Genomic DNA, 23,388 nt, shown 5'->3' with positions numbered 1-23,388 from the left:
GTGCCTCCTATAGCTATATATAGGTATGGCTTCTTGTTCCAGCTGCTTGCATAACGCTAGGCCAAAATAAAATTACTACATACACAGCGGTATTTAAATTTTGATGCTCCGATATGATGAGTAGTAGGTTCTAGGATGCTTGTAATCGGATGGGCGAAATTGGGCTCACAGGCACGATAGGAAAAATAGCGAGAAACTCATGTCCATCAGCAAGCTCACCCAAGCACCATTGACCTTTATTCTGGTAATGCGACAGCACCCTCAAAGGCTCCGCATGGTCAACATAGAACTGGGTGAACACAGACGAGATGGATCCATTGCGGCAGACATCTTCAAAGAGTGTGCCCCTCAGTTGAGCGTCATTCAGATAACTGATGGGGGAGGATTGCAGAATCCCCTTGGCATGTGCACGTAGGGATCTGCACGGGTACGGGTAACCCGCGCGGGTCACGGGTATGGGTACTACTGGGGTACGGGTACGGGTCAGGATTCTAAGACCCGCGCTCTTACCCGTACCCCAGCTATACCCGTGCCTTCCATAAATGGTAGCACCTCCTGCATCAGTAATAGCGGACGCCATACTTCCCGCGTGCACGCTACAACCGGCACCACCACCAACACCGGCACCTAACGCGCCTTCCCAAGTCCACCAACTCCACGTTCACAGCGCGCGCGCCCGAAACGCATCAACAAGTGTTGACGCGATGCAAACACACGCGGACGACACGCGAAGACGAAAGGACAAGAGAATCGAGGAAGGGAGAAGGGATGGTATAGAGATGAAGGAGGAAAGAGGAACTCGAGGAGACGAGACTTTGGGCACGCTGAAAGTGAGTACTCACATTGAAGACTCTACCCCCAGCAACAACGACGACGTCATATGTGTCACGTCGCCAGCGCCTATCTTTGTGCGCCCAGCACTCGCACCACCACCAGCTTTCACGCCAATGCCACCATCCACGACGCCAACGCCACCATCCACGACGCCGACGCCACCATCCTCGACGCCAATGCCACCATCCACGACACCAACGCCACCATCCACGACACCAACACCACCATCCCATCTACGACGCCAACACCTACGCGACACACTGACTCGCCAGCATCAAGCGTACATGCTCAGACCACGCCAGCGAATGCTGGCGTGGCTCGAATGCACACGGAAGACACCAGGACGAAGAGAGAAGGAAAAGAGGAGGAACGAGAGGAGGAAGGAATGATCTTGTCAGTAAGTCGCCGTCCTGACTCTGCCCCCATTTTCTGCAATGAGGACGCGACGCCTGACACATCACACTCTCGCGCCACCACACCACCATCTCCCATTTCGACACGCTCACCTTCGACTTTGATTGTATGCGACACACCACCTGCCACGACATCAGCGTCTATTTCGACGCGTCCGTCATTCGCGCCGTGCCTCCACTCCTCCTTCTTGTGCCATCCACATATGTTCGAGTCACGTCAGCATTCGCTGACGTGTGCTGGACATATGTGCTAAGCACTGGTGGTGATACCTATGGTACCCGCGGGTAAACCCTGCACGGGTGCGGGTACGGGTCTGAGCTTGTTGTACCCGCCGAAAACCCGTACCCGTCAGAGCGGGTACGGGTTTTTGCCGGGTGCGGGTGCGGGTCAGGTCCCCGACACCCCAGGGTATACCCGTGCGGATCCCTATGTGCACGAATGAAGTCCAAGTCGACATCTTTGAGATCAGCCGCTTCATGTTGTTAGTTATGCTATCCGAAATCCATGAGTGATAACATCAACTTACCAGCATATTTCGCCAAAGCATTGCAAGCAGCAGGGTGGGATGAGACCAGACCAACAATGTTGATGCGGGAGAATGGGGCATGGACTTTGAGTGTTTGCAAGAGCTGTGTCGCAACATAACGCTGACGGACTGCTTCATCAACAACAAGTTGAGTCACCCAGCCAACTTAGACAAAATCAGAAGGTGAACCTCGCGAGAGAAAGTTGTGCGACACCTACTTTTGTTTTCACCATAATTCCACATGGAAGCAAACGCATGACCACAGAGTTTGGGACGTTCACTCTCAGACGGATCAACCTGGAGGTGGCAGGTCACCAGGACAGTATTCTCTGGGTGAGACAAACATTGGGCTCGAAGCCTTGCGCCGGTCATCTTCACCTTTTGCCCTATATAAAAGACTCAGCAATGACCAAGGATGTATATTGATTACTGACCAGCTTTGGTGAAACTAGAAATTTTGCTTGCTTCATCACCCCAAATACCGTAGTTGGAGCTGAAGAGCTCAGCACACGCCTTCAGTGTATCCTCCGAGACTTTATTGCCTACTGTTATTCTATAAGAGAACGAAGCATTGGAGGGAGAAGTCGGATTACTGGGGAGGGTAAGACGTCTGTTTGGTGGAGTTACAGGTGATGACATTGTTGTAGAAGGTGATAGAAAGGTGTTGTAATCTGTCGTGATATATATAAGCAAACATGGTCCGTGCGCGCGCTTGACACTCGCCAGTAAAATCGACTTAAAAAACAAAACAAAGTGATCATTTTCTATTCCGACGGGTTCACAGACATATGTGTCAATTATTATGGTACAATACAGTGAAAAAAAAACTATAAGAGCCTCCTCGACACACAAGTTTGAAGCCCATCTTCCCAACCATGTCACCAAGTACTCCTCTGGGTTCTGGCACAGGCAACGCACCTAATATGTATCTTCATCCTCGTCACTATCCACCACCACAGCTGCCGCAGCACCAGCAGCAGCCGCCACAGCACCCTCAACCTTTCATGCAATATTACCCGCCAATGCCGCACCACTATGCACCACCTTTACACCATTATGCTCCACCACATTTTGTCCAGCAATATGCTGGCCAGCCCCAGTATCCACAGTACCCACCAATGCGACCGAATACTGAAATAATCCCAGCATCATCGAGAGCGCCGGCAGCACCAGCGTCGTCCCAAGCACCAGCGTCGTCCCAAGCACCAACGTCGTCCCAAGCATCGAGGTTGCGACCGAATCCTGAACCGCGCCCTGGTGGTATGAGCTTGAATTTGCCACCATATCAATACTGACCGACTTACAGTTTTTAGTTTTGATATTGATGTTATTGCTGATGACATGAAGCGTGGCTTTCGTGGTGAGACAGACATGCCTTGGGAGGACTTCAAAAGTCGTGTTCTTGCATTCCTTGAGAGTGCTGCTGATGACGTCCAACTTGTGTATAAATTTGTGGGGGACAACAGTAGAGCTACTCAACTGAATGATGCGGAAGCATTCAGTATTTCCATGGACCGTCTTTGTCACAAAGCGTCCAATGCGCGCACACGAGTCGTTGCCCTAGAGGTAAAGAATGCAGCAGTAAGTGATTATCTGCGTCACATAAATGAAAATAACTTACAGTTACCACAAGGTCAAACAGACTACTACCGCCAAAGCAAAAAAGAGGACACGCACAGATGATATCCCTCCAGCATCAAGTGACGAGGATGTGACGCAACTCAAAGCTTACAAACAGCTTGAGAGCCAGATTCGATGCGAACTTCACCACGGTCATTGTTTCGTAGATCGCACGAGTGGCTATGATAACCATCGTCGACTTGATCACGCTGAGATGACTCTCTGGGCTAAAAAGATTGTAAGTCTCGCATCCACAAGAGAGAGAAAAAAACTTAACTGGGTTAGGCTCTTGGTCACGCAACAATCTACAACCCACCTCACTGCCTCAATTTCGACCGCGGCCCAACCAAAAAGCCTCGTCACTCGAGGTCGGCATCATCACCTGAAGTCCATGTTACCATACAGAATATAACAGCAGATCCTACTGCAGCTAAGTCAAAGACACCCAGTCCTCCGCCGCTTTCGCAGCCACGCCACTTTGATACCACAGCTTGGTTGAAGACTCCCAGTCCTCCGCCGCTTTCGCAGCCACGTCACTTTGAATCTGCAAGCCATATCCCTAGCGCATCATTTCCAGACTATCCAAAAGTTGGGGTGCTGCTTGAACTGATCAATGCTGAAAGACCAGAATTGCGACTTGCCGAACTTGAAACACCCCTGCTAGATGCAGGGGTAGTTTTATCGAGCCAAGTAATACTTCTACCGGAGGATGTGCTGAGTGTGATCGGCAATATGGGACAAAGGCGAGCCAGAATCCTCCGCAATTATGCTAAACGGACTGTTCTACCGCTCCTTGGACTCGTCAATTCCTACGAGGAACCAGAGATACCCAGCCCAGGGACTCAGAATAAAGGCAAGGAACGCGCTGTCGAGGCTGAGGATGACACATGGCAGGAAGGAGAATCATGGACTGATGGGTATAGAAGTGGCGAGTCTGACGAGTACACGAGTGATGATGAGACCGAGGGGCACGAGGAATTCCTGACCTGATACAAATTAATCACTTAGTAACATAGCACTGCTGGCAGTTTCAACACGCCTGCAAGGGTAGTTTCAACACACTCCATAATGACCCCACCATTACGCGATATATTCGCTATGCTTGTACCAACCATGAGCCTTTTCACTTGTGACAACACCATACACAGCTTCCCATATCAAAGTGTATGGGTCGCAAGCTGGACCCTCAGTCTCACCAAGGACATAGTCACGGTTTGAGCGAAGCCAAGCCTTGATGGCCGAAAAGGCCTCCTCGATAGGATTCAAATCGGGTGAATAAGAGGGCAGGTACAAGAGCCGCATACCACTATACACAAAAGAGAATCAGTATCATTGAGCATGAGATAAGGACTAGCATACCGCTCTTCAACCATGTCACGAATACCTGGGACTTTGTGGATGCTTGCGTTGTCCATGACCAACACCGAGTTTGGCATGGGCCAGGGCTGCATTTGGTCTAATACACCAGAAACAAAATGCACGAATTCTTCACCAGAGAACGAATGGTCTAGAACCTCCAAATGCAGGATACCGTTGAGTGATAATGCTGGAAGAATTGAATATCTAACAAAACATCAACGCATTGACAAGAGAATTTCTACAAAAGTACCTTTTGCCACGTATAAAAAAGTCCCGCCGTCGCGCACGCTGTCCAATAGGAGCCCAAGCAAAATCACGGCGAAGGGAAATTCGGTTGAAATGACATTCATCTGCAAATACAAGGTGTTCTGGCTGGAAATGTTCCCCTATAAGCATCTTGAAGGCAGCACGATCATCTTCGTCACGTTCGACAGAAGGGCGTGTAACCTAGACAGTGCTGTATTGAATCATACATATCAGTAAGGACAAGTGAGTGATGACCTACCTTCTTCCGTGTAAACCCTCGCCTACGCATCGTTCTTGAAATTGTTGCAATCGAGACTTCAGAACCACAGATCTCCCGCAGCTGATCTTGCATTTCGGTGAGGAGAATATCTGGTTGTCGCTCAATGCATGCCTCGAGGAACTAAGGAGTCACATATGAGTAATACTAAAATTAAACAATAACTCACATTTGCATCGAGGGAATCGAGGACGCGAGGTCGACCTGCACAAACTGGTGTCCTCACGACTTCGCCAGTCTCCCGAAATGTCTTCCGGATGTAGCGCAGTGAACGCTCACTTATGCCAGTGTAACGACGGATCATTGGATCCCGAATGCCCAGCACGCTCATTTGCAGAGCAATCTGCTTTCGTTCCTTGGATATGTGTCGTCCCATCGTGGATCAAGATCAAGCGTCGGGAGTTGAAATGTTCAGGATCCGACTTGTTGCCGAGTGTATGTATTTTTTTTGCTTAGGCCTAGCGTTATGCAAATGGCTGTCAAATCACGTCAAACTTCTCCCTATATAGGCGGCGGATGTTGAATTCTGGAGATCGATCCGATGATCACAGAAAGATAAATAATAGAGGCAGGGATTACTGGTGAAAGCTGCAAGACGATATCAATGTCAAATATGCGACAAACGGTTTTGGAAAGACTAAGTCGTTGCTGTGGCTGTCCGTCACCTGCAGAGTATGGCAGTTTAGGGCAGGTTAATACACCGGCACACTTTCCGACGTAAAGGTAATACCGTTAACGGCCGTACAGTCTAGCCGTACAGATATACAGGTGCGACACAATCGATCTCCACGGACTGAAGCCAAGATATACTTCGACGATTCAGACACTGTTCAAGGGGTTCGGGGCCGTCAAGAATCGATACTTGTCCAAAGTTTTCGGGGGCGACATAGCCCCACAGCATCAATGGGGTCACCGGCCGTACAAAATTCAGACACGTATACGGGGGCGCTTCAGTCACTTATTTGGTTCCAGCGATGACTCCAATACTAGTACTTGCACTCGCCCTCATAGCGCTTGTATCTTTCGTGGTAGTGCAATCCTTGCAAAAGAAGAGACACACTAAGAAGCATCCTTTACCCCCTGGTCCTCCACCTCTCCCTTTTATTGGAAATGTGATCGGAATCGACCCAGATCATCCATGGTTAGCATACTCAAGATGGGGAACCGAGTATGGTGCGTAGAACCTCCGACATGTAAATCTGGATGTGCTGAATTGCAACACAGGGGAAATCGTTTACACCCGACTCTTTAGTCAGGATATCGTAATCATCAACTCTGAAAGAGTTGCCCATGACTTGCTCGACCGTCGTTCACATAACTATTCCACGAGACCCCCAGGGCTTGTGCATGTTCTTGACTTGCGAGGCCCTTCTATCGTTTGATGTACCCGTTGTTAAACGAGTCCTAGTTTTAGTCATGACTACTCCACTACCTTTCTACCCTACTCAGACAAATTGAAACTTCGTTAGTATATTATCCCTTCGAGCTCTCTTATCGCACTTATCATGTCTTTACAGACAGGCGAATCTTCCATGAAGCATTCCATTTAAAAGCAGTGTCATCCTTCCGTCCGATTCAAATGTGCAATGCTCGCAGTTTGATACTGAACCTACTAGCCTCTCCGGAGGCGTATGGAACCCATTTTTACACGTTAGTAATATCTCCTTTCATGTATTGCGTGGCTGAACAATACTTTCTACACAGCTTCAGCACGTCTATCATCATGTCAATCATGTATGACTATGCTATAGCGCCCGTTGATGATCCCTTCCTCGCGCTCATTGAACGCTCACTTGAGATAGATGTAAGGGTATTCAGGCCCGAGGTCGCAGCTGTTGTAACACAGTTTCCCATATGTGCGTATAACTTCGATCAGTTGTAGTTCTATTCTAATACACCCACAGTAGAAAAACTTCCTCCTTGGCTCCCTGGAGCGAGCTTTGTAAGGGATGCTATAGTCCAGAGAACCCTCGTTCCCACGATTATGGACATGCCCTTTGAACATGTGAAGAACAACATGGTAAGTTTCAAGTGCCTTTTGATCGGAGTATCATTTATATTAGGCTCATGATAATCCTCAGGCGGCGGGGACGGCTGCACCATCCGTGGTGTCGGATGCATTGAAACGTATACCAGTCAAAACACAAGATGAAGGGGAGGCCGCCGTTCTTGAAAAAGGGATTAAGGAATCCAGTGCATCTGGTTATGCTGATTCGTGACAAATCTGCAATGGTCATTATGTTTTTGACGTATCTCTACGCATTTTCTCCGTACTCCCAGCCGCCTCAGAAACTGTATATTGTGACGCGATTTCTATTTTATTCATATACTGACCAAAGACCCAGACGACGTCCACTTTATACGTCTTCCTGCTCGCGATGGTTCTATATCCCGAGGTGCAAACACGTGCGCAAGCAGAGATTGATTCCGTCATTGGGGAAACTCTCGAAAGATTGCCCGACTGGGATGATCGCGCTTCTATGCCCTACATCAATGCCATCATACTGGAGACGCTGAGGTGGTTCCCTGTCGTCCCTCTGGGTCAGCACTCTTGACTCGTCAAACTCCGGTTAGCATGGTCACTGACTCCGGATTTAGGTATTGCACATGCCACGGTAAATGACGACGTCTACGAAGGTTACTATATTCCAAAAGGTCAGTCTATGGACAGAGAACCCTATCCCTCTTCTTAAACTGTTTCTTAAGGGGCTACTGTAATACCCAACGCATGGTGATTCATCATATCAAGTGAACAAAGATCACACATAATTATTTCTTATGCAAGGTTTATGGCGCGCAATCCAGATAAATATCCTAACCCAACGAGGTTCATACCCGAGCGTCACATGTCAAAAGTCGTCGTCGAAGATCCGTCAACACACGGCCCTGCCAGTGATGATATTTCCTTCGTTTTTGGATTTGGAAGGCGTATTTGGTACGAAGCTTGGAGTTTTGCGAATAGACGTGTTTGCCTCACCTTTCAACAGTGTTGGACGACATGTCGTCGATGCTTCTTTATTCGCCGCAGTTGTGAATATTCTAACTGTTTTCCGGTTGGAACGTGCGCCAGGATGGAATGTCGGGCCTGATGCTGTAGGAGTGAAATGGACGGGAGGCTTAACGACGTGAGTCATCTTTGAGAATCCCTGTATTTTATCTGAGGCAGCCGATGCAGGCACCCTGTATTCCCGTGCATATTCACCCCTCGCCACACGAAGGAAAGGGTATCGCAGTTGGTAAAAATGCAATGCTAAGAGCTGTGCGGATATGGTTCTGGGGTGAAATCATGTATTACCTGTGTTTTTAGTGTCGTTGGCTTTCGTTATCCGTCAGCATATTCAAGTTTGCTCTATATTTATTATGCAACATGGGAAGAGGCTTGCCACCTGCCAAATAGAGGTTAAATGTAAGGCGAGTCCGTTGTATCTTGTGCACACAAGGATCTTGGGAGTCTGTTGGATGGAGAAGTGATATTTCAGTAAGCTATATACATGCGTTCGAAGGAGTAACGTGGTGATAAGCCGGAGTAGCTGCTAGACACGAAAAAAAACGGTATTGATGCAGGATAGACAGCCAGATTCGAGCGCTGGAAAGCACGGACTGCTCGACTTGATGCGATGGGATACAATCTGGAAGCTGCGAAGATAAGAGTCGGACGCATGCATGCACTGCAGATGTCCGTACTGTTGAGGACAGCGTGTATGACAGTAGGGTGGGTGCATTACGGTGATGGAGGCGTGGGCACAAACAGGCGGCCTTGGATGTTCTGGGCGTCTATTGAGCTGGGAAGCACTATAAAACGCACCATACACCCTCTACAGCTTAGACAAAGACATAATCCCTCCAAAGTTTAGCCTCGTCCGTATTCCATGCGATTATTCAGTAAACTGTTGGGGCCCAAAACAATCACCACTCCCCTGCGATCGTTCAAAGGCCATGAAGGAAGCATAACTGCAGTCGCAGTTTTCCCTGATAGACGTCGGATGGTTACGGGCTCGTACGACACAACGCCTTGTCTGTGGGACTTGAAGACAGGTGTTGTGTTGAAGAAGATGGAGGGGCATCGCAATGGGGTGTCGAGATTGGCGGTATCACGAGATGGGCAATTGATAGCAAGCGGTGATGCACTGATCGGAGAGGTCATCGTCTGGCACGGAGAAACTGGCGAATTACTCACCAAAATCGAAGCACACTCCAATTTTATCACCTCGTTGAATTTTTCTCCCGATGGAACAGTGCTGGCCACTAGCGCATTTTATGACAAAATGACGAAACTGTGGAATACCAAAACCTGGCAGCTGCAAGGAGATATCCCGATCGAGTGTGGCTATGCCCGCTGCATACGGTATTCACCGTCTGGAGAATTTCTTGCCATCTCAACAAACGACAACCTTATTGAAATTTACAATTCAGGCACCAGGAAATACGTTGCATCATTCAAGGATCACAATTCATCCAACACGGCACTCGCATGGACGCCCGATGGCACACGCCTTCTCACAGGCGGCGATTATCAGGATTCTACTATACGCGAATGGGATACAACAACCTGGAAGCAGGTCGGTGATCCTTGGACGGGCCACACTGACTACATCAATTCCATTGTCATTCATCCTGCTGGCACACTCGTTGCATCCGCATCTAGTGACAAACGTGTTCGTCTCTGGCAGCTCTCAGATCGACGAACCATTGCCGTCTTCAAGCACTCAGACGCCAATTTATGCGTCACTTTCTCCGTGGACGGCAATCACATCTTCAGTGGAGGTTTCGATAAGATGATCTCAGAGTGGACAGTACCTCAGGGTATACATCCAAAGGCATGTTTCCTTCTCTGACTCATATACCACAAATCGAGCATGCTTCTTGCAGACTATTGCCACCACAACAGTCCGCGATACATGCATAGATCGAGACTTATCTACTGACGAAGAACTCCTCATGCAAGATATCAATACCGACGCGAACAACCATATTCCCTACGTCCATCGCTCAAAGGCATCCAAGTTGGACGATGCTCCCGAAGCTCAGATACGAGGTAAGCCATGGAACATTGCTACATCGGGTAAACTCCAAGATGCCGTGAAATCATACCAACACACGATGACTTCAAGTGACGAAATCACCAAGGCCGACTGCCTTGATTGGTCTGACGGTGAGTCTAGAACCCGTAATGTCGCGCAGGCGACAATCCTCACCTGTATTCTTCTCAGATTTCAAACAGGAATGCAGCGCACTCTGCGCTGCCAATGGAGAGGCTGCCTTCGCTGCAAGCGATTACGACGAGGCTATTGACCTATACTCGATGGCGATCGACCTGGATTCTGCATCCTATATATTCTTTGCAAATCGCAGCGAGGCAAAGTTATGTAAAATGTTATGGGAGGATGCGCTACTCGACGCGCAAAAGGTGCGATGGCATCCACGTTTTCGTAGCTAATGTTGACTTCGGCGATGCACAGGTCACCAAACTCAACCCTTCATCTCATGTTGGGTACCAGTTGTCACACTCAGCGCTGCGTGGCGCGCAACGTTATGATGAAGCCATTGAGGCCTTCACAATCATGTTGTCCAAATTGGACAATGCTCCAGAAGTGCAGATACGAGGTGAGACATGGAACATCGCTACCTCGTCTCGTAATGCCTATCTTGTTCTGCAGATCTGCGTCGGCAGTACGTCCGTCCATCGGAAGCAGAAGACGCTATCCGAAGAGCGGTTTGGATTGAACTCAGCAACGCCCCCCTTCGTCTGCTCAACACCTCCACGGGGATTCTGTGCGACCGAGCAGCACAGCTGAACTCCTTCAAAACAAGTTCAGAGTACAAGGAGCTTTTGTCATCCATAACGAAGTATTCGGATCTGCAAATGGAACGCACCAAGGAGGTGGTGGCGACGCACTTCCGTTGCGTTTTGCTATCACACAGGTGGGAAGAGACGGAGGTGTTGCTGCACCACATCCAAAATAAAGATGTGCGCGAGTTGAAGGGACTTGGTGGCATCACGAAACTGCAGTCGTTCTGCAAAATCGCTCGTGATGCGGGGTATCTCTGGGCGTGGATGGATACATGCTGCATCGATAAGACCAACAACGCCGAGCTTGGAGAATCGGTCCAATCCATGTTCGTCTGGTACCGTCACTCGGCGCTCACCATCGTCTACCTATCCGATGTTCCTCCTTCATCCCAGTCCGGCGCACTGGCGAGCAGTGTGTGGAACGAACGAGGATGGACTTTTCAAGAATTCGTCGCTCCGAAAGTCGTTATATTTTATCAGAACGACTGGTCATTATATCGAAACGATCGCACTCCCAACCACAAAGAGTCCCCAGCAATCATGAAGGAGTTGGAGGATGCGACGGGAATAGATGCACAGGCCCTGATCTCCTTCAATCCAGGGATGAGAGACCCTAGACAGAAACTGCAATGGGCATCGAAGCGCGTCACCACTGTGCAGGAAGACACCGCGTACTCGTTATTTGGTATCTTCGACGTCCACCTACCTGTCATCTATGGGGAGAGGAAGCAGAGCGCGCTCGGCCGGCTCCTGCAGGATCTCGTGTCTCGGTCGGGTGACATCACTTGCCTGGACTGGGTCGGACAATCGTCCGAGTTCAATAGTTGCCTTCCAGCCGACATCATCTCATATGCAACCCCGCCATACTCCCTACCATCATTGTCTGACGATGAGATTCAGACAGCGGTCTCTTCGTTGCGAAACATTGTGCCTGTGGATTCAGCTTCGAACTTGTATAATCTACTCAAGAACATGAATGCTCCCCTATTTGCGAACTGCAGACTCCGTCTGCCTTGCATCGCATTCCCTGTCACGGAAGTCAAACGGAAGCGGGGCCGTACTGCCCATTTCACGTATGGAGTGAAAGCAGATGGGCTTCGAGACTTGCTGATCACCACGGACGAGACCCTAATTCAATTCTCGCGCACAAGGCCCACTCAGCAGACGTTCTTTCTTGTCCGTCCATGGGACCGTCGTCTCCTTGGGCTGCCTGATTTTTCAGAGCAGCCCACCTTTGCAGACGAAGTGGAGAGCGTAGGGGATTGGTCCGAGTCCGAGTCTGGATCAGACGACGCTGACGAGCGGTCCAGCAACTCACCTGGAGAAGAGAAGCTGTCAGTTGACTCGGATGTTCACTTACGATCATTGCGTTTGATGGTTCACCTTGGGCAGGCTTTCAGCGCACTTTTGGTAGCGGAGCAACGCGTTGGAGAATACAAGAGGGTCGCATCGGACCAATATATCATTGCGCAGGTGAAAGACCCGGCTTCGATTGACATTATGAACATCGAGACCCTAGACATATTGTAGCTGAATGTTTTTTTACAACACGTCGACGATCACATTATCATAGCCTCATATATCATACGTACCCTGCAAATGACCCTCGCAAATACAAGATTTCAAAATTTGACATGCAGAGGACCATAACGTGTGTCTGCATTGGATTCAACATGTGCACTTGGACCATGTTGAGTACACATCCGGTTGTTTGGATTCGTGGCTATTGAAAGCACCTAAGTACGTAGTTCGTTTGCAATGGAGCATACACGATTACTTAGATTCATGATCATTATAATGTAAAAAGTACGGCTTGCTAGTCAATTATACAGGTCTATCTTAGGGATAAGAAATAGCGACGGACTCTACCCCACCTGGATGCTGATATCTATATGATCTATGGTATGTGTTCCCCAGAATGGTAAGCCACCCTCGTTCTATTTTATGGTGATGCGAGGGTCTTCAATGCTGCCTGTATCTTCGCCCTCTCCTGCGCCCATGAAGGCACAGGGATCCTGTATGTATCTCCGACCCGGGCATATGAGATATCGCCCACACGCCCGACAGGTTTGAATTTTGTGAGATCGACCGCACCTCTGCCTGTGAGCAGGTCTTTGCGCACGTGGAAGTACTTGACGTGCGCGAGGATGAGCGTGCTGTTGTGCTCGCCTGTGACTGGATGCGTGATGTCTATCGATTGGTAGAGCTGTTGAGAGGCGACGTTGTCAGCAAGCCAGTGGGATCGGTATGAAATTTAATTACCTCGCATTCCATGCTAAAAGCGCTCTCCTTGACGCGCGAGGCTCTTATCTGCACCTGAACGCGTGATCGTTAGTCGATATATCGAATGATGAAGGTGCACGCGTACGCATTTCTCCTTTGTCAGACCGCTGAGAGCCCACTCGTCGAACTCGGGAGGAGCGTCTACGGCAGTCGAATTTGCATTCTCAACGAATGCCTCGCTGATGATGTTCACGGCGAATCCTTGGCCATTCTTCAGGTTCGCGGTCGTGTCTTTTAGGCTGCCCGTAGCATTGTGGTTGATCGCGAATGAGATGACAGGTGGGTAGTTGGTGACCTATGGGAAAAGGTTATGATACCACTAGAGGGACGCGTTGTTTGTCGCATTGCTCACTGTGTTGAACCAACTGGTGGATGCAAGCCAGGTAAGCATGTAGAATGTATTAGATTATGGAGGCGTGTCTTACCTGAAAGGTGCCAGGTTCTCTACGCCATCCTCGCTGATCGTGGATACGAGTGACATGGGGCGTGGTACAACGCCTGAATTCAAGAGCTTGTTGAGATTGCTGTCGATCACGGTCACGATCGCGGGTGATAAACAGGTGGAGGAGTACGTACGTCTTGTCCATTTCTGCTGTGCTGTAGACTTTCCAGCCTGCAGATTCGCCTGCAAGCCAGTCTTTTCCAGCAGGAGTGGCGTCGACTCTCTGGCCATAGGTCCAGGATGGATTGGGTGATTGGGTGGTGGTGGAGTAGGAGGTGGTATCGAACGGAGGGACGTACATGGTTGGTGGATTAGCTGGATGAAGACAGCAAGACTGACCCTGTATTTATAGTTACATGGTCGCAAATATCGAGGCCAGCATACGAGGTCGAAGCGCTGATAACGGATGATGCTGACTTCAATTGGCTTACAATGCTATTTCATAAGGACACAAGTTGGGGATCGGACGATACGTAGAGTCATGAACTCGGCGCTTGCGGATGATGGATGAACGCATAGAACCGTGTCGAGACTCGAGTCCGTGATCGCATTGAGTCAACCACAGTGCTCGATATGTCAGAAGACTCAGAACTTACAAATGGATCAGGTGCTCCCACGTAACTCTATTAATAAGAGGTGATAGACCGGTCTACAGCACTAAGACGAGGGTTAGGACCTTGCCCCAATGCAACATAATGGGTTACCCACTGTTTAAGTGTCTTTCATCGCCTCTATTGGATGTAATATGCTGATTGGAAAAACGAGCTGTCAAACGGTTGAGAAATGTAGCTGCTCGTTGTTGGGCACAGCGCTGACGGTCGGATGTTGCCGAGTTGTCACGTGCTTACTGAGAGTATTGAACTTAGCTGGAAACTTAACCCCCTCGTCTCAGTGGTGCTGACCGGTCTATCAATATATTGTAGAGAGTTGAGACGAGCGGGGGACACGCGGGACGCTAAACGATGATGATAATCTCAGTATCTTTGATAGAACTCTGTGTGCTACGTGACAAGTACCTAAATGATGATGATACTAAGTCTTTTGTGAGTTCGTCGTAAGGTAGATAGAATCAGATATACGTACATCTCAGTATCTTTGATAGAACTGAGATGTCGTGTCGTTCGTACTCGAACCTTTATACTAGCGTGCATAGGAACGGAAAATTTCAGTATCATAGGAATATAGTGGAATATAACGAAAAAGATATCGGCCGACGTCATATGCGTCACTTGCTCGACTCGCTAGTACGTTGCGCTCGCCTATACTCATTCCTCTTCTTGATCGGCCGTTTCGGATCCCAACACTCCCCCTCGAGCGGAACCTAGCGCCATCGATGCTCTCAGCTTCTGGAGGCGAGGACGCGGGAGGGCTTTCGTAAAGGCATCGGCTACGTTGGTCTCTGTTGGGCAATAGAGCAACGAGAACGTGCCGTTTTTGATGTGCTGGCGTACGAAATGAAAACGAATGTCGATGTGCTTGGTACGGGCGTGGAACTTCGGCTTGGAAGCAAGGGCTATAGCAGCCTGATTGTCGCAGTAAATGGGAGTAGGGGTACGGGGCACGTCGTAGAGCTCCTCGATCAGAAGCTGCAGGTACAGCAATTCGCGCGTGACCGTAGTCAATGCTATGTACTCTGCCTCGGCGGTGGACAGTGCTATGAGTGGTTGCTTGCGGGCACTCCACGCAATGGGTCCACCATTCAGCAAGACGACGTACCCGGAAATTGAGTGACGATGCGGCTGGGACGCCCAGTCTGCATCAACGTACGCCTCTAACCCTCCATCTGTTGTGCCTAGGGTGAGTGTATAGTCTGCTGTCCCCTTCAAGTAGCGCATCACGCGCTTGGTTGCTTCCCAATGCGCGTGCCCGGGGTTCCTCATAAATTGGGAGAGAGTGGCTACCGAAAACGCGATGTCTGGCCGCGTACTAGTCGCTGCGTACATAAGCGAACCTATGGCGCGCTGGTACGGGACGTCGCGCATCGTGTGGTGCTCGGCTGGGGTCGAGGGAGATTGGTCAATGGTCAATACAGCGCTGGTATCCATGGGTGTTTGGGACGATTTGCAGTCGGATAGGTTGAATCTTTTGAGGACAGTGTTGACATAGGCGTTTTGGGAGAAGGTGATGGTGCGTGCGACGCGATCCCGTTCTACCTTTAATCCGAGTAGCCAGTTGAGTTCGCCTAAGTCCGTGATTTCGAAATACTTGCGCAGGTCAGCTTTGAAACATGTGATATGAGTGAGGTGCTTTGAGGTAACTGCCATATCGTCGACGGACACGGTGACAACCATGTGTTCGTCGTGGTCCCGTTTGTAAAAGACGGCTTGATCGACCTGTGAGCGCGTGAAGCCAATTTTTCGGAACACACCAGCAAGTTCTTCGGCCCACTCGTACCCTGCTTGCTTCAGCCCCGGCAGACTTCTCCTCAACCTCAAAATCTTTCCCTCATCACCTTCTTTTAGGTACCCTGGGGGTGCACGCATGTACACCTCCTCCTTCAGCTCCGCGTATAAGTAGGCGCTCTTGATGTCCACTTGGTGGATCTGCCAGTCACGCTCCGCGGCCATGGCTAGGACGGTCCTGATGGTCGACATGTTGGAGGTAGGCGCGAACGTGTCGAAATAATCGACACCTTCTTGCTGACGTTGGCCGTTAGCCACGAGGCGAGCACGGAGTTTGAGTTTCTGTCCATCCGGACCGCGTTTGGTGGCAAGGACAAAATGGCATGGGATAATGTTGACACGTGAGTGCGGACTTACTATTTCCCACGTGCCTAACTTCTCCAATTGGCTGATTTCATAATCAATCGCCTCTTGCCATTCAACAGCGTCTGGACCGTTTAGTGCCTGCTGCAGTGTTGGTTCCGGTTCGGCAGCCGCTAAGGCCAGATGGCAGGTGCGTGCTTCTTCCTCGTTGTGAGCTAACTCCTCTGCTTCCAAACAGGACTCGGCAGCCAGACTTACGCTCTCTCCCTCATGTAGGGCGGAGTAGTAGCCTATTGGCGGACGCACGCGGGTTGTCCTTGGAGCCGGAGGGGTCGTAGGTCTTATGGATGGCTTTGGTGGAGTGGTGGGAGGTGCTGGTGGCGATGTTTGCTGAGCGCTAGGTGCGTCAGCAATTTTAACTGCGCTAACTGAGTTGTTAGGCTGGGACTCCCCCTCGTTCGGCATATCATCTGCCACCATCACGTCCGCTGGAGCAAACATCACGTTTCGCTCCACGGACACTCGCCGTTTTGACGGCCAGTACACGCGATAGGCTTTGCTCTCCGTGTCTATCCCCACGAAGAGGGCCTCCTCCGCTCTGGCTTCGAGCTTCCCCGCCTCCATCAGGTGAACGTAGAGCCTGGACCCAAACTCCCGTGCCTTCGTCAGGTTCGGCTTGGCCCCACGTACCAATTCGAATGGAGTTGTCCCTGGGGTGGACCTCGACGGTAAGCGATTCTTCAGCCAAGCAGCGTAATTGACAGCCTCCGCCCACAAGTATTTTGGTAAGTCCCTTCCCAACAGCATAGCCCTGGCATGCTCAACCAGTGTCCGGTTCAGACGTTCTGCCACTCCGTTTTGCTGAGGAGAGTGATGCACGGTAAGCTCCCTCTCTATTCCCTGCTGCGCAAGGTGCTTATCGAACTCTTCGCTGAGGTACTCCCCTCCTCTATCGGACCTGACCTTCTGGATACGGGCACCGGGCTTCTGCCGTGCCACCCACGCCTCGTAATGTTTGAAGGCTGCTAAGGCTTCGCTCTTGGCTCTCAGGAAACGTAAGGTCGTTTGCCTGGAATAATCGTCCGTGAAGCTAATATAATAGCTGCAGCCCGCAATGCTCATCGTCTGGGCTGGACCCCAGAGGTCCGTGTGCACTTTTTCGCCATAGGCCTTCGCACGGTTCTTCGTCTCCTCGGGAAATGGTCTCCGAGTTGACTTCGCCTTGACGCATGCGTCACAGAACTCTGGGTTGGAGGTAAGGTCAAGTTCTACTCCCTCAACAGTACCCTTCTTTACAGCCTCCAGGACAGCGGCATGCGACACGTGACCGAGTGCACGATGCACCTCGCTGATGGTGAGTTTGGACTTTGCCACGTTCGCATGCTCTTCGTGCTGATTTCGAATGCTATAGAGTCCCTCGATTTGAGGGATCTGGGCAATGACGTCGCGTTTCGGACCTTTCGACAGGATCTTGCACGTTCGGCCTTCAAATAGGACGGCAAGGCCGGCAGCTGTGATTCTGTTGGTCGATATGAGAGTGAACGCCATCTTTGGCGCGTAGAGAGCATTTTTGAGTACAACGCTGGTGCGCTTGTCACCTAACGGTAAGTCTAATTTGACATCACCACGTCCTACTGCACTTATGGTTGTTCCATCGGCTGTATGCACTGGCTGGGCAGGTATGGCCACGAAATTCGAGAACTTGGACCGGTCGGGACAGAAATGGGACGTTGCCCCCGAGTCCATTATTGCACCTCGTTTGCTGACAGGTACGTTCAAGTCCTTCGCTATGGTGGCTAAGTCTGACGTGACAAAGGCATATTGGTCCTGGGGGTCTGGGTCAGTAGCGGCAGAATTTGCTGCTTGCTTCTGGCCCTTTTCGCCTTTTTCTCCTCTCTTCTTCCTTTGATTTGGACCTTGACCCTCTTTTCCCCCTCCAGCGCGCCAGCAGTCACTGCTATAATGGCCCTTTTGGTCGCAATTGAAGCACACGATGCTGGAATCTGTTCTGCTAGTGTTGGAGCCGGAGGTTCGGCCTCTGCCCGCGGTTCCCCTCGCAGAGAGGGCAGCATTTCCTCCTTGTTTGGTCGGATGCCTATCGGTGAGTTGCCGGTGCTCATATTCTTCGGTAATGATGGTGATGAGTTCGTAGGGGGATAGAGGTGTTTTGGTGATCTTAGCGGCAGCATTCATGGATGAGAGGAGTGGCCGGTAAGATTCGGGCAGGGACCCTAGGATTATTGTGTGGAAGTCGGTATCGACTACCGTGACTCCCATTCCAGCCAAGGACTCTCGTAGGCGTAGAAGTTCGGAGAAGTGCGCCTTTACGTCGCCTCCTTCATCACATCTCGTCTCCTGGAGCCTTCGCCTCAGGTCTATCTGGACCAGTTCCGTTTTGCCCTCGTGAATCTGACATATCTCTTTCCAGATTGCGGACGCGGACCCTAGTTTTTGGACCCGCAACAGAAGCCGATCTGTGATCGTGCAAAATATCTGTTGCTTAACAAGTGCGTTCTTTTGATGATACTCGTCGATCTTTTCGTCGAGCTCATCGATCTCTGTCTGCGTAGGCGTTGACCCGTCCGCCTTTGTAACAGCCTTCGTCGTAGGATTTACAGCGAAGGGTGTTGGCTCAATAGCCCGACCATCGGTATATCTCGTCAATCCTCGCGCGCCTATAGCTGTTAACGTCCGTTCCTTATAGGTTATCCAGTTCGAGCCGTCTTCGGCAAGCTTCGGGATGTTGAACAGGCTGGAGTTGGTGCTGGGAGTCGACGAGTCCATGATCGGGTCAGGGCTCATAACCTGTAGAGAGTTGAGACGAGCGGGGGACACGCGGGACGCTAAACGATGATGATAATCTCAGTATCTTTGATAGAACTCTGTGTGCTACGTGACAAGTACCTAAATGATGATGATACTAAGTCTTTTGTGAGTTCGTCGTAAGGTAGATAGAATCAGATATACGTACATCTCAGTATCTTTGATAGAACTGAGATGTCGTGTCGTTCGTACTCGAACCTTTATACTAGCGTGCATAGGAACGGAAAATTTCAGTATCATAGGAATATAGTGGAATATAACGAAAAAGATATCGGCCGACGTCATATGCGTCACTTGCTCGACTCGCTAGTACGTTGCGCTCGCCTATACTCATTCCTCTTCTTGATCGGCCGTTTCGGATCCCAACATATATCACCTCTTATCAGTAGGTGTGGATCAACTATGCACCTATAATTCCCACCTTGTAAGTTCTGACATATCTAAGTAGTTGACACTGATCCGATCACGGACGCAACAAGGTCCTGTTTACCATTACGCGTTAACGTTAACGTTCATCGATGCATCCATCATGATCTGCGAGTCTACGCATCGTCCGATCCCCAACTTGTGTCCTTATGAAATAGCATTGTAAGCCAATTGAAGTCAGCATCATCCATTATCAGCGCCTCTACCTCGTATGCGTGAAGACTAGCTTCGATATTTGTGACTCTGTAACTATAAATACAAGGTCAGTCTTGCTGTCTTCATCCAGCTCATTCACCAACCATGTACATCCCTCCATTCAATACTACCTCCTACTCCGCCATCACCCAATCACCCAATCCATCCTGGACGTACGGCCAGAAAGTTGACGCCACCCCTGCTGGAAAAGACTGGCTTGCAGGTGAATCTGCAGGCTGGAAAGTCTACAATACAGCAGAAATGGACAAGGCGTACGTACTCCTTCACCTGTTGATTAAACGTGATCGTGACCGCAATCCACAGCAATATTAGGAAGCTCTTGAATTCAGGCATCGCACCACGCCCCATGACAATTGTATCCACGATCAGCGAGGATGGCGTAGAGAACCTGGCATCGTTTAGGTAAGACGCACTTTCATGATCTATTGTGTTCCAGACCCTTCAGTCACTTTCCATGTAGAACCCTGGCTCCGGATGTGCCAAAAGTCTGTAGAATCATGGCCAGCCAGTCACTGGCCGGAGTATGCAAACTCCAGCTGGCCGGAGTATGTGGAATCAGTGTTGACTGGTGTAGATATATACATATTAGAATTACTGTAAACACAATAACTAGCCTTATGCCTACAAAATGTATAATACAGCTGGCCGGAGTATGTAGAATTAGTGTTTAGTGTTAATATATATATAAATGATTACCATCAGTGGTAGTGGCTAGCTTTATGCCTGCAAGATATAGAATTCAGCTAGCTAGTTGGCTGGCCTGATTTCACTGCAGGTAGAATCAAGCTTGCCAGTATGCAATTCTGTAACCAATGACTGACCAGCCTTGACTCCACTGTTGTAGAATCAAGAATCAAACTGGCCAGGACACAATGTTGAAACTGATAACTGGCCAGTCTTGGTTCTACATGTTGTAAAATCAAGTCAGCCAGTCACTTGTTATTAAGTTGCATACTGGCCAGATAGCCTGTACAACATGTAGAATCAAGACTGGCCAGTTATCAGTTCCAACATTGCATCCTGGCCAGTTTAATTCTACAACCGTAGAATTAAAGCTGGCCAGTTTAATCCTATAGAAGAATCAAGCCTGGCTAATTATTGGTTTGGGATTTCTATACGAGTACTAGTCATTAGTTACAGAATGTCATACTGGCCAGTTATCAGTTTTAATATTGCATCCTGGCCAGTTTGATTTTACACCAGTAGAAACAAGGCTGGCCAGTTATCAGTTCCAACATTGCATCCTGGCCGGTTTGATTTTACACCAGTAGAATCAAGGCTGGCCAGTTATCAGTTCCAACATTGCATCCTGGCCGGTTTGATTTTACACCAGTAGAATCAAGGCTGGCCAGTTATCAGTTCCAACATTGCATCCTGGCCGGTTTGATTTTACACCAGTAGAATCAAGGCTGGCCAGTTATCAGTTCCAACATTGCATCCTGGCCGGTTTAATTCTACAACATGTAGAATCAAGACTGGCCAGTTATTAGTTTTAATATTGCTCGGTTTAATTGTACAATAGTAGAATCAAGACTAGCTAATTATTGTTTTGTAATTTCTATACTAGTCATTAGTTACAGAATTTCATACTGGCCAGATAGCTTGTACAACATGTAGAATCAAGACTGGCCAGTCATCAGTTTTAATATTGCATCCTGGCCGGTTTAATTGTACAATAGTAGAATCAAGACTGGCCGGTTTTCAATCACAACATTGCATTCCGGCCGGTTTGATTTTACAACAGTAGAATCAAGACTGGCTGGTTTTCAATTCCAACATTGCATTCCGGCCGGTTTGATTTTACAACAGTAGAATCAAGACTGGCTGGTTTTCAATTCCAACATTGCATCCCGGCCGGTTTAATTCTACAACATGTAGAATCAAGACTGGCCAGTTATTAGTTTTAATATTGCTCGGTTTAATTGTACAATAGTAGAATCAAGGCTGATCAGTCATTGGTTTCAGATTTGTATACTGGTCAGATAGTTCCTACGACATGTATGATCAAGACTGGCTGGTTATTGGTTTCAACATTTCATACCGGCCGACTTGATTCTGTCTATTGTAGAATCAAGGCTAACCAGTTATTGGTATCAGAATTACATGGACTGCATAGGGTAGATATAAGCTAGTTATATACTCTTATAAGGGCCAGCCATGTACATACATGCTGTAGGAACCATCTGGCCAGTCCATATCTTAAATACAATTATCTCGGCCAGCTGTGGACTACATAGAGTGGAGCTAGTGCTAGCTAAGCTACCTTGTCATTCATTAGCATTGAGAATTATCCTGTCATATTTTTCCTAGCAAAGACAGTATACCAGATCAAAGTATAAATTGACATCCATTGAAATTTTTCTCTGCCTCCTCAACAAATCTTCCCCACATCAAGACCTGCTGATAAGCATAGGCTTGATGACCAGGTCTAGTGGCTTGGCCACCCCTTCTCTCCCATTCATTCTGGTGGTACTTGAACCAGTTTATGGTCCAACCCATTTCATGTCTTACCAGCCTTAATTCCTCTTGCCATCTATTCCATCTAGCCTTAGCCTTCAACCAGTTCACCCTGTAGACTAGATCGGTTGGAGCTTTAGTGACATATCATAGAGATAAAGATTTTTTCTTACATTCATCTATCCAGGCATCGTCTTGACCTTGGCTTGCATTATTTCCCCTCCAAAACCAAGCCAGCCTGTCTGACCCTTGTCCAAATCTATTTTCTTCTGTCACCTCTTTGTCTATACTGAGCTCTGTAGGCGATATTGGCTGATAAAGACTCCCCAAGGTGGCTTTGTCCATGCCTAGACCTTCCATTGCTGACCTTGCCCTCTGATAGCTTCTTACACACTTGTCAATTTTGAGCTGACAGCGTTGAGCTTCTTGCTTTGACCTAGTCCCAGCCCATGTAGAATTAGCACTTCGAAAATACTGACGATAGATGATGGCCTTATGACCAAGGGCCATTCGAAGCTTTTCGAGGCAGTCATTGGCTTGGCCCTTTCGAAGTTCTAATTCTTCAGCTTGGAGGGGACCCAGTCCGAGAGCCAATGCATCCTGGTAGGGCACTGATGATGGCATCCAGATACCCATCTCTTCAGCCAAGATTTCTTCGTCAATATACTCTGAGATCTCTTCATCTGAGACCTCTCCCCAACCATTTTCATCATGACCTGCATAGCAGAATCTAGGATCGTCGGAATGCACTATTGCAGTTCCAAGATCCATACCAGCAGTCATGGCATCGGCTGTTTCATGAAATTTAGCTATCCTAGCTGTCAATCTCTGTCGCTTCTCTTCTATAGAAACTTTCTGTCCTGGGGTTGCATCAGTAGGAAGTTGTCGAATATCTGCCCTTAGTCCATCCCTAAAATAGTACTATGTCAAACGGTTTCTCTATTTTTATTGGTTACATACTGTAAATCA

The 23,388-nt window shown here is 49.0% G+C and overlaps 9 protein-coding genes across 9 annotated transcripts; 4 read left to right on the top strand and 5 right to left on the bottom strand.

Moving 5' to 3' along the window:
* Positions 1-130: 130 nt before the first annotated feature.
* Positions 131-2,413, bottom strand: HD556DRAFT_1434953 (uncharacterized protein; the record flags this gene model as incomplete). Its single annotated transcript, XM_041305378.1, has 5 exons — positions 131-419; positions 1,663-1,720; positions 1,775-1,939; positions 1,993-2,160; positions 2,209-2,413. The coding sequence occupies 5 exons, from the start codon at positions 2,411-2,413 to the stop codon at positions 131-133; spliced, it is 885 nt and encodes a 294-aa protein (XP_041153320.1).
* Positions 2,414-2,796: 383 nt separating this feature from the next.
* HD556DRAFT_1249134 (uncharacterized protein) lies at positions 2,797-4,384 on the top strand (the record flags this gene model as incomplete). Its single annotated transcript, XM_041298817.1, has 4 exons — positions 2,797-3,034; positions 3,081-3,355; positions 3,408-3,632; positions 3,896-4,384. The coding sequence occupies 4 exons, from the start codon at positions 2,797-2,799 to the stop codon at positions 4,382-4,384; spliced, it is 1,227 nt and encodes a 408-aa protein (XP_041153319.1).
* Positions 4,385-5,086: 702 nt separating this feature from the next.
* On the bottom strand, positions 5,087-5,384 carry HD556DRAFT_1213638 (uncharacterized protein; the record flags this gene model as incomplete). Its single annotated transcript, XM_041296623.1, has 2 exons — positions 5,087-5,200; positions 5,259-5,384. Coding segments are annotated over 2 exons (240 nt in total), but the record flags the coding sequence as incomplete, so codon positions are not given.
* Positions 5,385-5,418: 34 nt separating this feature from the next.
* HD556DRAFT_1201564 (uncharacterized protein) lies at positions 5,419-5,652 on the bottom strand (the record flags this gene model as incomplete). The annotated part of the gene is made up of 1 exon (XM_041296396.1): positions 5,419-5,652. A coding segment is annotated over one exon (234 nt), but the record flags the coding sequence as incomplete, so codon positions are not given.
* A 598-nt stretch (positions 5,653-6,250) lies between these two features.
* HD556DRAFT_1249172 (cytochrome P450) lies at positions 6,251-8,405 on the top strand (the record flags this gene model as incomplete). Its single annotated transcript, XM_041298822.1, has 13 exons — positions 6,251-6,449; positions 6,501-6,619; positions 6,642-6,652; positions 6,685-6,740; positions 6,794-6,926; positions 6,981-7,132; positions 7,181-7,296; positions 7,358-7,478; positions 7,557-7,570; positions 7,622-7,817; positions 7,875-7,935; positions 8,035-8,211; positions 8,264-8,405. The coding sequence occupies 13 exons, from the start codon at positions 6,251-6,253 to the stop codon at positions 8,403-8,405; spliced, it is 1,497 nt and encodes a 498-aa protein (XP_041153316.1).
* Positions 8,406-10,446: 2,041 nt separating this feature from the next.
* On the top strand, positions 10,447-12,597 carry HD556DRAFT_1249156 (uncharacterized protein; the record flags this gene model as incomplete). The annotated part of the gene is made up of 3 exons (XM_041298820.1): positions 10,447-10,683; positions 10,736-10,880; positions 10,934-12,597. 3 exons carry the CDS (start codon positions 10,447-10,449, stop codon positions 12,595-12,597), a joined length of 2,046 nt encoding a protein of 681 aa, XP_041153315.1.
* Positions 12,598-12,851: 254 nt separating this feature from the next.
* HD556DRAFT_1279118 (uncharacterized protein) lies at positions 12,852-14,569 on the bottom strand. Its single transcript, XM_041299267.1, has 7 exons — positions 14,501-14,569; positions 13,927-14,449; positions 13,776-13,874; positions 13,703-13,715; positions 13,436-13,645; positions 13,330-13,383; positions 12,852-13,273 (listed from the first exon to the last, which is right to left on the bottom strand). The coding sequence occupies exons 2-7, from the start codon at positions 14,091-14,093 to the stop codon at positions 13,010-13,012; spliced, it is 807 nt and encodes a 268-aa protein (XP_041153314.1). The 5' UTR covers positions 14,094-14,449; positions 14,501-14,569; the 3' UTR covers positions 12,852-13,009.
* Positions 14,570-20,007: 5,438 nt separating this feature from the next.
* Positions 20,008-20,382, top strand: HD556DRAFT_87318 (uncharacterized protein). The gene is made up of 2 exons (XM_041311898.1): positions 20,008-20,213; positions 20,266-20,382. The coding sequence occupies exons 1-2, from the start codon at positions 20,047-20,049 to the stop codon at positions 20,366-20,368; spliced, it is 270 nt and encodes an 89-aa protein (XP_041153313.1). The 5' UTR covers positions 20,008-20,046; the 3' UTR covers positions 20,369-20,382.
* Positions 20,383-22,290: 1,908 nt separating this feature from the next.
* Positions 22,291-23,190, bottom strand: HD556DRAFT_1249145 (uncharacterized protein; the record flags this gene model as incomplete). The annotated part of the gene is made up of 2 exons (XM_041298818.1): positions 22,291-22,538; positions 22,593-23,190. 2 exons carry the CDS (start codon positions 23,188-23,190, stop codon positions 22,291-22,293), a joined length of 846 nt encoding a protein of 281 aa, XP_041153312.1.
* Between the last annotated feature and the right edge of the window lie 198 nt (positions 23,191-23,388).

Source organism: Suillus plorans (genome assembly GCF_016647745.1).
Source record: "Suillus plorans strain S12 chromosome Unknown HD556scaffold_102, whole genome shotgun sequence".
Lineage (NCBI taxonomy): Eukaryota > Fungi > Basidiomycota > Agaricomycetes > Boletales > Suillaceae > Suillus > Suillus plorans.
This window is presented reverse-complemented; position numbering and strand designations above follow the sequence as displayed.